Source organism: Peromyscus eremicus, chromosome 2 (genome assembly GCF_949786415.1).
Source record: "Peromyscus eremicus chromosome 2, PerEre_H2_v1, whole genome shotgun sequence".
NCBI classification, from domain to species: Eukaryota; Metazoa; Chordata; class Mammalia; order Rodentia; family Cricetidae; genus Peromyscus; species Peromyscus eremicus.
In genome coordinates this window covers 17,745,838-17,759,307 of record NC_081417.1, presented here as the reverse complement: position 1 = coordinate 17,759,307, position 13,470 = coordinate 17,745,838, and the positions used below count along the sequence as shown (strand labels likewise).

Sequence of the window (13,470 nt, the reverse complement as noted above, 5' to 3'; positions counted from 1 at the left end):
TCTAAAGTTGTAACAAGCCCTAACACTGAAATCTAAATATTACATGAGGAGTAGAGATCAATCATGTAAAAGTTTCAATGTGGATGCTAAAATCACTTCACGCTATCTGTCCTAGGAAGTGTCCTGAATGCCTGATCTTAAATTAGGTAGAATTCAGACAGATGATCAAGGAAGCAGGGAGGGGCACTTAGGACAAGAGAATAGCACAGAGGAGCAAGGGTAAGACAATGAGGTTCGTTTGTAGATGTGGGTGGAGGAGGCATTATAAGGTCTAAATATTACAAACCTGCCAAAGGGTAGAGTGAGAACAACGGACTTGACTGTGTCTGTGAGTGGATCTGGTGCATAGGTGAGCATAAGTCAGTGGTAAAAAGGAAGGTACGCTATAGGATCATTTGGCAGTGGGTGCTGGATTAATTGAAGCTAAAGAGGAGAGGTGCTAAAAAAAAAAGTGATTGTCCTGTACAGGGATAAGAGGTAGCAGTGGAAATACAAAGAGATGGAAAACACCTGGGGGAAGGAAGGATAGCAGAAGTCGGCCATTGTGCATGGAGAATGTCTAAGAGGGATACAAAGGAGAAAGATTCATCTAGAAGGGAGCCTATTCTGGAAACAGCTCAAATTAGATCACAGGTCAAATTTCAGATGATAACTACATGATTTAAATGAATTTGTTTCATCTTAGACATGTTGAATGCCAAGTGATATCAAGATAATTCGGGCGAATACGCTTAACCACAAGTTGGTACCAGCATTTCAACAGCCTTCATCTGTACACTTTTCCAACTGTTTATGCCATCAGACTATTCTGCATGGGTCTTCAAAACTACTTGTTAGTGAAAGGTCTTGGAGACATACTATGACTAACACAAATCTACAATTTAGTGGTCTTGGATTCCAGTCCTCGATCTGAAGTGATGAGCCTTCCCTAAGTAGTTTACCTTCCCACTGTATGAACTGGTTTCCTCTTCTGGTCAAATAACAGATTAAAGCAAAGTATCTTCTAGCTTCAAAGTATATGGATTCCATAGGGAGATGGAGACTTTATGCTTTTGCAAGTCCTGCTAAATTGGAACATGAGACCACTATTGGTTTCTGTTCTGTATCAGTTTACCACGAACTTGGCAGCTTAACAACAAAATGGATTGTTTTATAGTCCAGTATATTAGAAATTCAATACGGGTCTTGTTGAGCTAAAATCAAGGTTATGTGGCTCAGAAAGAATGTCTACTGCTTTGCTTTTTTTTTTAACTTGAAGAGGATCTTCACATTTTGTGGATCATGGCTCTTCCTACCTCTTCAAGCCAATATTGTTATATCTTGTCATTTTAAGTTACATCATTTGGACCTTATCTCTTGCCTCCCTCTTCTACTTAAAATTTTTGTTGAGAATTTCATATGTAAGTACTGTATTTACATCATTTGGACCTTCTCTCTTGCCTCTCTCCAACTCCTCCCATGTCTCCCCTACTCCTTCTCAATCTCATAACATCATCTTAACTATTATTGCTAGATCTACCTGTCATCTGTCTATCACCTATCATCTATCTATCTATCTGTCTATCTATCTATCTATCTATCTATCTATCTATCTATCTATCTATCATCTATGTATGTATGTATGTATGTATGTATGTATGTATGTATATGTCATCTATCATCTATCTATGTATCTATGTATCTATCTATCTCTCTATGTACATGTGTTTAGGGCTGACCACTTGTGATTAGATAACCTATCTGGGTGTTTGTCCCTAGAGAAAACTGATGACATTGAGCCCATCTGGATAGTCTAGGAGAAACTGCTTACCTTAAGGTCCTTAACCACATCTACAAGTTCATTTTTCATGCAAAGTGATGCATTTTGCACGAACCTGGGTCAGGCCCCCTAGCATGCAGCTGGATCCTGTGCCATTCATGGATGTGCTGTTCTGCAGTGAAAGTTCTTGAAACCTTCTGGACTTCTACAAGAAATGTCACAAGCACCAGCCCCATGAAGTGACAGTAGAAGATGGGCAAGGATTCCCTGCTCAACCAAAGTGCCGCTGGGGCAGGAAACCCGACTACAGTGGGCAGATGAGACCTATTCCTGCAAAAAGACTAAAACTGAAAAGAAGAGTGTGCTGAGGCTTGAGTCTACATATTGAACACAACTGCAACTCTTAAGAGAATGCCAGCTATTCCGAGATCTGAGCATTTTTAACTAGGAGGAGCTAAGAAGAGAAAGGGCCGAGTGATCTAGTTCTGTAGAAGAAAATGAAGGCATGGCCTGTTGGCCAGCCTGTTTGGCACACTGCGCTTCTAAGTAAGAAGTGTACTACACCATGCTTCAGAGGTCAGAACACTGAATACTGGAATAATAAGAGTAGCCTGGAAGAGCATATCCTTTAATAAGTTCGCTCCTTTTTTTTTTTTTTTTTAAAAATATTATTATTATTTTTTTTAATTTTTATTTTGCAATACAATTCAGTTCTACATATCAGCCACAGATTCCCTTGTTCTCCCCCCTCCCGCCCCCCTCACCTTCCCCCCAGCCCGCCCCCCATTCCAATCTCCTCCAGGGCAAAGCCTTCCCCACAGACTGAGATCAACCTGCCAAGTGTTCAGCAAAAACTTCTGAGTTTTTAAAAAGCACATTTGGACACTACCCGATATTAAAAAAAAAAAAAAAAAAAAAAAAAAAAAACCGAAACAAAACTCCATTCTCTGATCACTTGGCCTCTTGTTGATCCAGGGAACTGTGATTTCCTGATATCGGAGTTGTGGCATTCGGCTGTGGAATGGGGGCAAGGATTGGTTTCCAGTTTGAGCTCTATCCCTCTTTCTGACATGGGCCACAAAAAAAAAAGAATAAAAAAAAAAAAAAAAGAGTAGCCTGTAGCTGTCCTCAGATGAGTCTGCACTCTCCACGTCTCCTTTAATGAGCCTCTTCCACATGGAGCCCTGGTGGTGTGAGCACTCACTATCCAATCCGAGGAAATATGCTTAACCATTCACATCTGATAATCCGAGGAAATGTGCTAACCATTCACAGTTGATAAGCTTCCATTATATAAGTGGTTGTTTATGTGAAACAAAGCAGACACTGTTCCCTGAAACTGTCTCCAGAGTGGTTTATCTCATGCCCTTTACTGACCCACAGGCATTGCTGACTTGTGGAGGAACGCCTCCATGACAAAGCCAATTTTAAGCCAATTTTTTTGTGAAGACAATTGTCTTAAGCAGAGTTGCTACTGCTGTGATGAAACACTGCGACCAAAAAGAAAATTGGGGAAGAAAGAGTTTATTTGGCTTACATTTCCATATTGCTGTTCATCATTGAAGGAAGTCAGGACAGGAACTCAAACAGAGCAGGAATCTGGCGGCAGGAGCTGATGCAGAGGCCATGGAGGGGTGCTGCTTACTGGCTTACTTCCCATGGCTATCTCAGTCTGCTTCCTTACAGAATCCAGGCCCCTCAGCCCAGAGATGAGACCACCCACAATGGAGTAGGCCCTCCTCCATCTATCACTAACTGAGGAAATTCCTTACAGCTGGATCTTATAAAGGCATCTTCTACACTGAGGCTCTCTCTTTTCAGATAACTCGTTTGTGTGTCATGTTGGCATAAGACCATACAGCACAAAAATATGATCAACAAAATTATGAGCTTATAGTAAAAGAGAAGAGGTTCTAGTAATTTGGCTGTGCATGAGTTGGTCATACCTAAAGAGATACTTTCGTTTTGAGAAAATGAGAGGTAATTTTACTCTTTTTTTTTGTATTTAAACCCAAACTTAACTTGATACTTATTTTATAATTGTGTATGTCATTAGACTTGGAGTTCCTAAAGTTTAAAGTATGACAGTGATTATCATTCACCCACATGTTGACTGATTCTTAAGTATAACCAGTACTATCATTTAAAGAACATAGAACTTAAGTAGAAAACTTTTTCTAAAGTAGGAAGATGTTATAATTACGTTTATTTGCCTTAGGAAATAACACTTCTCATTATAAATAGTGAACACTGGAACATTAGATATCATAATATTTTACTGTTCTGCTAAAATGATTTCCTTTCAAAATAAAACCATGTCTAATCATAAACTTTCCTCTGACTTGGGGTTGGCAAAACAGTATATTTTGTTTTGTGCATTATTTTGTTTATTTTTAGTTTCTTTTTAAATTATTTTTCATACAATACAGTTTGATGTTTTATCTTTTCCTTCATCTCCAAGATCCTCTCCACATCCCAACCTACACAACTTCATGTTCTTTCTCAAAAATAAGCAAACAAAAATTAAAAGAAACAACCAAAAAAAAAAAAAACTAAGACAAAACATTCCAAAACAAAACAAACAAAATGAAACAAAAATCTCACCAGAAAACCATGGGATTTGTTTTGTGTTGGCCGCTCATGGGCATGTGGCCTGCCTTGGAGTGTGGTTGATCTACCCAGTGACACTTATTGGAGAAAACTGACTTTCTCTTTCCCAGTGGATATCAATTGCATTGGGTTCTTGGTCAGCAGCAGGACCCAGTGTCCTTTCTCACTGTCAGTTCTAGGGATCCATCTAGCTCGAACCTGCATAAGTCCTAGGCATGCGTCCGTGTCTGTGTGAGTTCCTGTGTGCACATCCTGTTGCTTCTGCAAGACACTGTTTCCCTGACATCATCCATCACCTCTGGCTCTTACATTCTTTCTGCCTCCTTTTCTATAAGATCTCAAAGCCTGGAGAGAAGGGGTTTGATGAAGACCTCCCCTTCAGGACTGAGTGCTCCAAAGTCTCTCATTCTCTGCACACTGTTCAGTTGTGGGTCTCTGTGCTAATTCCCATCCTCTGCTAGAAGAAGCTTCTCTGAGAAGGGTTGAGTGAAGGACTGATATTTGGGTATTTCAGTATGTCATTAAGAGTCACTTTATTGCTTTATTCCTTTAGCAGAATATAGCAGTAGGTTTTTCAGTAGGCCCACGATCCATCTTGGCCATTTCAGCAGTTGTCAGGTATGGGTTCCTATCTAAAAGTGGCCGGTTACTAATAACATATCTTACGGGCAGGTCACTGCTGTAGGTCACATGTTTTGTTAGGTAATATTGATGATTACCGTTCTCGTCTGGTAGTATGCTGAATTACTCTTAGCACCATGAATACTAGTCAATAGGGGGGAATCTTCTAGTTAGGCACCAGCGCTAATTGTTCATGTTCAATGGCATAAGTAAGTGTTATCTTCAGCAATAGGGCCTTATCATCAGGTTGTGGAAAGAAACAACATCCTTGGAGATAGCCTGTGATATTTGGAGGAACCATGGGACCCCTTTGGCTAATGACTCAACAGATGTTACCTGTTTCTGCCACTGGAGGTTTTACTTGGTGGCCTAAGTTGTCTAGTAGGGGCATTGTCTCCCTTATATGGTAACATTTTGTGTTTTAACTTTTGACAGTTATAAGCTTTCTTAATTTACATTCGTGGAAAGGGGTGATTTCTAGGAAGGCGTACCGTCGTTCCTTTGTAACATGGTCACTTCAGATGGCACATATCATACCAGTGAAAATAGATGCTGTGATGCTACAGATGGAGGTGGAAATTTAAATGAGCATTCATTGGAAGCATACAGAGAATTCTTCGTTTTCACAAAACAGTAGAGAAGATGACGGCTGTATACAAAATAACCACAATTCCAAGAAATTATGTCAACTCGTTTTTCTTAGTATAATTTCCAGAAACTAATTCATATTCCTGAGAATTTTTATATCACAAATAGAAATGGCTAGAGAATAATACACAGCAAAGTTCATGTTTGCTGCAAAACTAACAATGGCATTTTCACAATAAACTTGTAAATAATTCATTTTATTATAAATAAATAAACAAATAACTGTTCCCCTGAGAAGGGGTAAAGAAAGTTTGCATTCCTGCTTTTGGCAAGAGCCAACCCAAACTCTTCCCAGGCAGTTTCCTAATGACATGAGGGAAAAGGCAAAAACCACAGTAGAAATAGGAAATACCATTAAGAATTTCTATGATAAACTTTTTACTTCACGGAGAAACTTCAACAAAACATGTTAGTTAGCTTCACAGTATATCTTCCTTGACTTATGTTGTTTCTCTGATAATCCCTTGGTTCATGGATCTATTAATTATTTTGGCATATTGAATAAGTGCTGATTAAAATAGATGTGGCATTCATTTATTTTTAATATACCATAATGGAGCAGAAAATAACTGTTTCCTTTAGACTAGAGGCTCCTCTACTTTATGAAAGGCACAGTTAGTTTGACTTTTGCCATTAGATCTTATACCATCATTTCAACATTGAGCTAACAGAATCTAAAGTGATATTATCTCAGAGTAGAGTTAAAATCTTCTACACATCCATCATTACAAAACTAATAGTCCTTTTTATTTCTGCTCTAGTGTATTTAATATTGATAGCACACGAGTCAATAGTTTATGATTCATTTATTGCTTTCCTTGTTTTGTTTCCCAAATACACTAAGTACATTTTAAATGTCTGTTATAAAGTTCACCCTTTTAGAAATGTCCTTTTGTCTCCTCTGCAGTGAACCATATTCACAGTAATCCTTCTGAAACCAGGTCACCTTTCCTGTGTGCTGTAAACTCTTCCTTAATATGCAGCCTAGAGCGGTGGCTCCTTTCTCTATGTTCTTACAGAACTTACTACTTGGCTTAGCCATATGTTTTTAGTTATTATATGTCTGTTTATTTCTTATCTTTCCAACTAAATCCCCAGAAAATTCTTGGAGGCAGAGGTTATTTGCTACATATTTTTATATTCCTGGCACTTTGCCTAATGTCATGTAAATTCTAGATTACTTATAATTTATCTGTATTCTTGATTGAAAGTTACAGAAACAAGGCTCACATATTAATTTAAGTAGTAAGGGATGGATCTGGCTTAATAGTTACCTATGCCTAGATCAGGACTCCAAATTTGTCATCTATTGATTATTATCTGTCCTTTTATATTTATTACTTTCGATTTTTCTTCATCTTGCCTTTGTTTTCATGTAGGAACTTCCTAAATAGTGCCCTTCAGAAGAGGGAGTGCTGTTTTTTCAGTGGTCCTGAAGTCCAGAGTTGATGTTCTCTGCCTGGTTCCGTGCTATGTGCTTATGCACTAATCACAGTTGTCAGAAGGTTCATTGATGCTGGCTGAGCCAGCCAGTGGGATGGATGGCTCTCTCCCAATGTATATACCAAGGCTAGACAAGAAAGAACTAATTGTCCAAAAAAATAAATGAGTTCTTGTGCCATCCATATGGGAAATAAGCACCAAACAGGCAAAATGGAGATGCTCACCAGGGAGTTCAATAAATACCTACTCATTGATTAACATGTGGGAAAATATTAGCCTACATCCAAAATACTGTATAATCAGGATAGCACTTCCCAGTCACTGTTAGGGTGGCCTGATGGTATAACCTTTGAGTTCAGTTCCCCACTCATACATTGCCAGCATTAGAAGGCTCTTGAGAGTGGATGATACATTTTCAAACATCTAAATAGTATTTCAAAGTTCTTCTGTGGAAGAGTGAACACAGCAGCAGTCACATCTCTCATTTGGTTTGTGATGATGTTGGCCAGAGGATTTTATGGTGAAAGCAATAAATATCTTTAACCAATTAAATCTCAAGTCATATATCTTTGCTTTGGATTTCTTCAATGACAGCTATGTTGACTTTAGAGGTTTTGCTGCCTCCCCTTTTAGTCATGGTGGGGATCAAACAAGGCCTTGCAGAGGCCAAGGGTGTGATTAAGATATGTACACTAAGTTGGCAGGCAGAGTTTTTGACTACCTATTTTGTGCATGGAAAAGTAAGATGAGAGATACTTGAAGATTCCTTAAGTCGTGTCTTGAATAGCTTGATTGAGACTCAGCCCGTGATGATCTTAGAGAACATTACAGAAAATGAACAAATAAATTAGAATTTTCATATAGGAAGTGCGTGCAAGACAGGCAAAATCAAGAAGTTATTCAGTAATTACTTGCTGGTTGGTAATGAAAACCCCTTTCAAACAGGAGTCAAGGTCATGCAGAGTATGATTTTCATTGGCATTCCTAGCACTGTATGGTCAGACTATGTTCTAGTGTATTGATAAAAGCACATATAAATTTTTATCATTTCAATTTTGTTTAGTGTTAAATATGCCTATGTCAGATGGTTAACCTTTTTTGTTTATGTGTGGTGAAAGAATAAATTAGCTATAAATGGAGTAGTATGTCATTTATAAGTCAGTGTTCTGAAACTTCTGATAAAATGAATATTTTACTCAAAAATACTAGACAAACCAAGCTCACCGATGCTTGCCTGTGATCCTGAAATTTAGGAAGTAGATGCAATAGAATCAGGAGTTTAAGCCCATCTTCAGTTTTCTCAAACAATAAACAAAGTAATCCACTCTTAACTGTACTTCTTGGGAATTTCTTAATTTGACTGCTCATCTTTCTTTTCAGAACTGGAAGATAAGCAGAAACCTACATCTGATACCTCTCCAGATATTACTTTGTTCCTACCACTGCTTTGACCAGCGTGGTCCTAATCTCTTCGGAATTATTCCAGAGTAGAGCAGGTGAGACATTCCTTCACAGTGTTACCAAGCCAATTGTCTGCTCTGCACAAGGTCAGCTCATGCTCCACTTAGGGTGCCGTCCTCTGTCTAGTTCCTTTTAGTACATTAAGCAAAGGAAGATGAGTCATTCAGTTACAAAACTGGCAATAGAATCACTGCACTCTGCCTCTAGATGGTCTGGTTCTTGATGCTCCTTTCTTCCTGTTGGCCTAAAACAAATTCTAAACTGGGAAAAATTAATCTGCATGGCACATGAATGTTGATCTTTTCCATACCTTTATCTGTTCTACCTCCCTTTTCTAGAAAATTTTAAGAGAATTTAATGGAGAAGCATGTTTCATTGATGAGCATTTCACAGTTGAAAGAGAAGTACTCATTAGTGCAAGGCAGCTATATTGTATTTGCAGAATTTCATTTGAGGCGCTAATATCTGTTGATAAGATCTAGAATCTTCATTCTTCTTAAAAATGAGTAGAAGGCTGGAGAGTCAAGGATCGTGACTGCTAACACAATTACTGTCTACAAGTTTTGATTTATTTTATTTTAATTTTTTTTGCTCAAGAGAAATTTGTCTGTGTGAAGAAAATTGCTGAAATGAGAATTTAGCTCATTTTCTTTGAGGAAAGAGAGAAAACTAGGGAAAGAAGTCATGAAAATATATGTTACATTTTGCCTAGATCAGTGGTTCTTAAAGTGTGATTTGCACTCAACACCATCTGGCCAGTTCTCTGGCTCTACTGTAGGACCACTGAACCGGAAACTGTGAGTATCGCCAGGTAGTTTCTGTGGCCATCGCCTTTTGGGTGATTTGTCTGTGTGGTTGATTTTGAGGTTAGTTGGGTTTGTAAGAAAGCTAATCCTAATTTCATGTTTAAATTCCCCTAAGGATAGCATTACTTCATGTGACTGTCTGGTGATCCACATGCTGGAAGGCAGAGTGGAGCCTCCTCTGTGCTTACCACTGCCACCTTCCTTGGGAGGCCATGATAAGTTCAATTCAGGTCACAGTCTTTCGTGCATCCAAGTTACCTCTGGCATAATTGGCAAGTGGGATCTATGGAACACAGCAAAGGCTCAGATCCAAAGAACAAGTCCCAGGCCCCACTCAAATGAAGTTACTTCAAGGTAACATTTAAAAGGCTCCATTAAACAAGAATGTACCTTAAACAAAAATAAACAACTGGGAACAACCCAGGGTTCACTAAACACACTGTATGTGCTTATTGAGAGAAAAATCACTCAGGAAATTGTATTTGATTAGGGTAGTATACTGTTTAAACATGGTTTGCTTATCATTCTAGTCCTATGACTTCAGCCACAATCTATTCCTCATCTTGGTCCTGAATAGAAAATTCTGTCTACCCACCCATCTATGTACTTGTTTATTCAACAAGTGGTCTGGGTATTTTCTTGACGTTCAGGGACATATAGGTGGACGTGGCCTCACTCTTTCCACTCTTGGTGCCGTGTTTAATTCATATGTGAAGGTCAAGCAGCCCGGCTTCTCCTCACTGTTCCACAGCATTTGTCTTTAGCAGGTCATTGCTGACTTCCTTCTGATCTCCCCACTTCTCTCAGAGGTGGTTCCTCCCTGCAGATTTGGGCTCCACTAAGCACCTGTCTCCACGGAGTTACAGCCTTAGGAAATCCCTCTTCCCTATCCATTTAATTGAATTCTTTTCTGTGCTTTCCATTAAAAACCAGTGTTCTGTGAAACTCTTAACCAGGTCTTATTCTCTCCAAGTGCCTTTTGTTTAATGAATGAATCCACTCACCCTTACCCTTTCAATTACTTGCACTCACAACCGGACTATCAGTGACTCTGTCTTTTTTTTCACCTTTGACCTATATCTCCATGTCCTTTAATGTCAACATGTCTAAAAGGAACACAAGTTCTTCTATACAGACTGTTCTTTTCCTATTTATTCATTTATTAAACAAATATTTTCTGAGGGGCTGCCATCTATGTTCTAAATCTGTGACAGTGAACAAAACCAATAGGGTCTTTGCCCTCACAGAGATTTCTGTCTAATAGAGGCAACTGAGAAACAATTTGCAAACAATATGGTAAATAAAATAGGATTTGGAAGATAGAGAATGATGAGAATAATATTCATGTGGGAATATGTCGATCTGGAAAGAGTAAAGCAGACAGCCCTATAGACATTATAACTAACAATTGGTTGAGTATGTGGGAGCCTAAGAGCCCTTCTCAGAATCTTCTGGAAAACATCAAATAACTGATATCATAGCTCTGACATCATGGTTCTGATATTCAGATATGCAGTGGCTTCTGTATGAATAATCAAGTATCAACTGTCACGATAGGAACAACACTGGGAAAGGAGGTATCTGCACCTGCTCCATGGGCCACCCAAGGCTCCGAATCACTAATTAAACCAGGAACGTCTTACTCTCATGGGTGTGATGCCTGTGTAGGTGATGTATATTCCTGACAACTGCAATACATCTGAAATGCTGCTGGGATTTGAAACACTACAAACTGTTTTTATTTTCTAACAGTTACAGCCAGCTCTTATCTAAAGTTGAAGCAATTGGAATATTAAAATTTTGTGAATTATCTAGATTCTTTTTCCCCTTTGTATCTCTCACGGACAATCTCCTAGATTTCCATTTTCACTCATATTTGCCTGAGAAAGAGAATGAAAACAAGAATGAAGTCTCTTTCATTGCTTGTTATCAAGTCTTATGGCCCGTGTTTTGGGAAGGTAGCTTCAAACAAAAGTCTACTGTAGAATCATTAATAAATTGTGTTGATGTCTCTAGTGACCACCTCTGATTCTTATTTATATACATATTTGTATACATAATCCGACATGAATTTTCTCCATTTAACTGGTCAATCCTTTCCTTTCCACGGTTTGCTTTCCTGTACTAGCCCTACTTCTTCTTCTCTTCCTTCCCTCCTTCCAGCTGACTTCCCATTCAAGATCGTAGACCAATGAGATAGCTTAATGAGTGCTGATACCTACAGCCAAGCCCCGTAATATGAGTTTGACCTCTACATTCTCACTGGAGCAGTTATGCACAGAAACAAACAAACAAACGAACAATCTAACTCAAGATATTCCTTCCTTAGCATCCTTATGGCTGAGAGTGCAGGTGTGATGATCACAATTATTGGTTATGTTCAATATTTCTAACAAGTTTACAAAATAATGTAAGATGATTCAGAGGTCAAAGACCCAATTAATTTGATGAAAATATTATTATTTTTGTATAATCAAATCAATGTCATTAAGGGTATTAGCTGTTTAGAAATTTTTATGTTGAAATACTATCTTGTGTACTAATATATTTTTTAAACTGGAGATTTCATTTTAAACTAAGGAAGTTTTAATGAAGATAGATTTTTTTTGATTACTTGATAAAGCTTCAAAAAGCCATAAAATAATATTGCAAATATTCTTGGTATATCTTCTTAAAATACCTCTTTGTATGACCCTTGTCTAGGTTATTTTTTTCTGTGAGAAAAATAAATAACCAGAAGTTACTTGGTCTTGCTAAATAACTGTTTGTTTCTTGGCTCAGAGAAAGTCCCAGGATACTTTACCCTTCAAACCCACCACTGGAACATTGGGAACCTTCTCAGGCCACAGGACTCTCAGTGTGGAAGGCCTGCTTTCAAAAGTAGTCTTGGGGTCTGGAGAAATGGCTCAGAGATTAAAAGCACTGACTACTCTTCCAGAGGACCTGGGTTCAATTCCCAGCACCCACATCGTAGCTTACAACTGTCACTTCAGTTCCCGGGGATCTGAAACCCTCACTCAGACATCAATGCAGGCAAAATACCAGAGAGAGAGAGAGAGAGAGAGAGAGAGAGAGACAGAGAGAGAGACAGAGAGAGAGAGACTGAGAGAGAAGAGAGAGAGAGGAGAGAGAGAGAAATTCTGAAAAAAATAACCTAGAGGCTCCTGCTACATTGGGATCGAAGAAGGGCAGGCCACTGGGGGATCAGAACACATTGACAGGCAACACTCTGAGTTGCAAGAGGAGAAGGGGACTTTTGAACATCACTGTAGACTCAAGTTGAAGGGCAGGAGAAGATAAATGATTCGTTAGCCAGCGCAGGCACAGACCAGCTTTATAAGGACTTCCCTTTTATTTTATTCCTATGAGCTGGTAAATGTTTAGGGAGAGAAAGAAAGCAAGTTCATTTGGGAGTGGTGAAACAGAATTGTAGCCATCTTTCTTCTAGTGAAGTTAGACAAAGATTTCATCTGTTCATTGTAATTATAATAAAAGCCTGCAGCATCACCAAGGAAATTAGCAGTTGCATGTGGCTTGTTTCGTCATTGTATATTGAAGACAAAAATGCATTACAATACATTAAAATTGTTCAGTTAAAATGCATCTATCGAGTAATACTAGCTTTAGGAAGGAAGTACTTTAAAAGGACATCCTCTTCTGAAGTGTTTCTATTTTGTGCCAGCAATTCTACTTCCAAGAAATATATATTGATACCTCCCATTGGGAAGACATTACCCTAACTTGCACGTGGATAGGGTCTCAGAGAACTGCTGCCTCCTTGGGAGGTGCTTCCGAACTAAGTCAGAATAGTTCTTCTCTGTTCAAAACCAAGAATCTCCCCCTTGTCTCCTGGCTAGCATCTGTCAGCTGTACTTGTTCTGGGGTACAATCCGCTTTGCCTGGAGTGGTGTCAGCTCCTTAGACAGCTTCCCCACATTCCTCAGAAAGCCCCTCCAGCCACCTTCTTTAAAGTCACGGATCCTACCTGCAAACACCTTCCCTTCTGTTTCCCCATTCCTTCTCACCTCCTACATCACTCTGTAATGTAATTGTCAGTCCAAGCAGCATAACTTAATCGAAACTATTTATTTATACACATATGCTTATATGTGTCACATGTAA

The 13,470-nt window shown here is 38.8% G+C and overlaps 1 protein-coding gene across 1 annotated transcript in view; it reads left to right on the top strand.

Moving 5' to 3' along the window:
* The window catches only part of Lrrc69 (leucine rich repeat containing 69), a 117,342-nt gene that overhangs the window by 85,733 nt on the left and 18,139 nt on the right, over positions 1 to 13,470 (top strand). The window contains exon 8 of the mRNA XM_059253882.1: positions 8,462 to 8,577. Coding sequence (XP_059109865.1) covers positions 8,462 to 8,572 — 111 coding nt within the window. The 3' untranslated portion in view covers positions 8,573 to 8,577. The remainder of the gene's footprint in view (positions 1 to 8,461; positions 8,578 to 13,470) is intronic.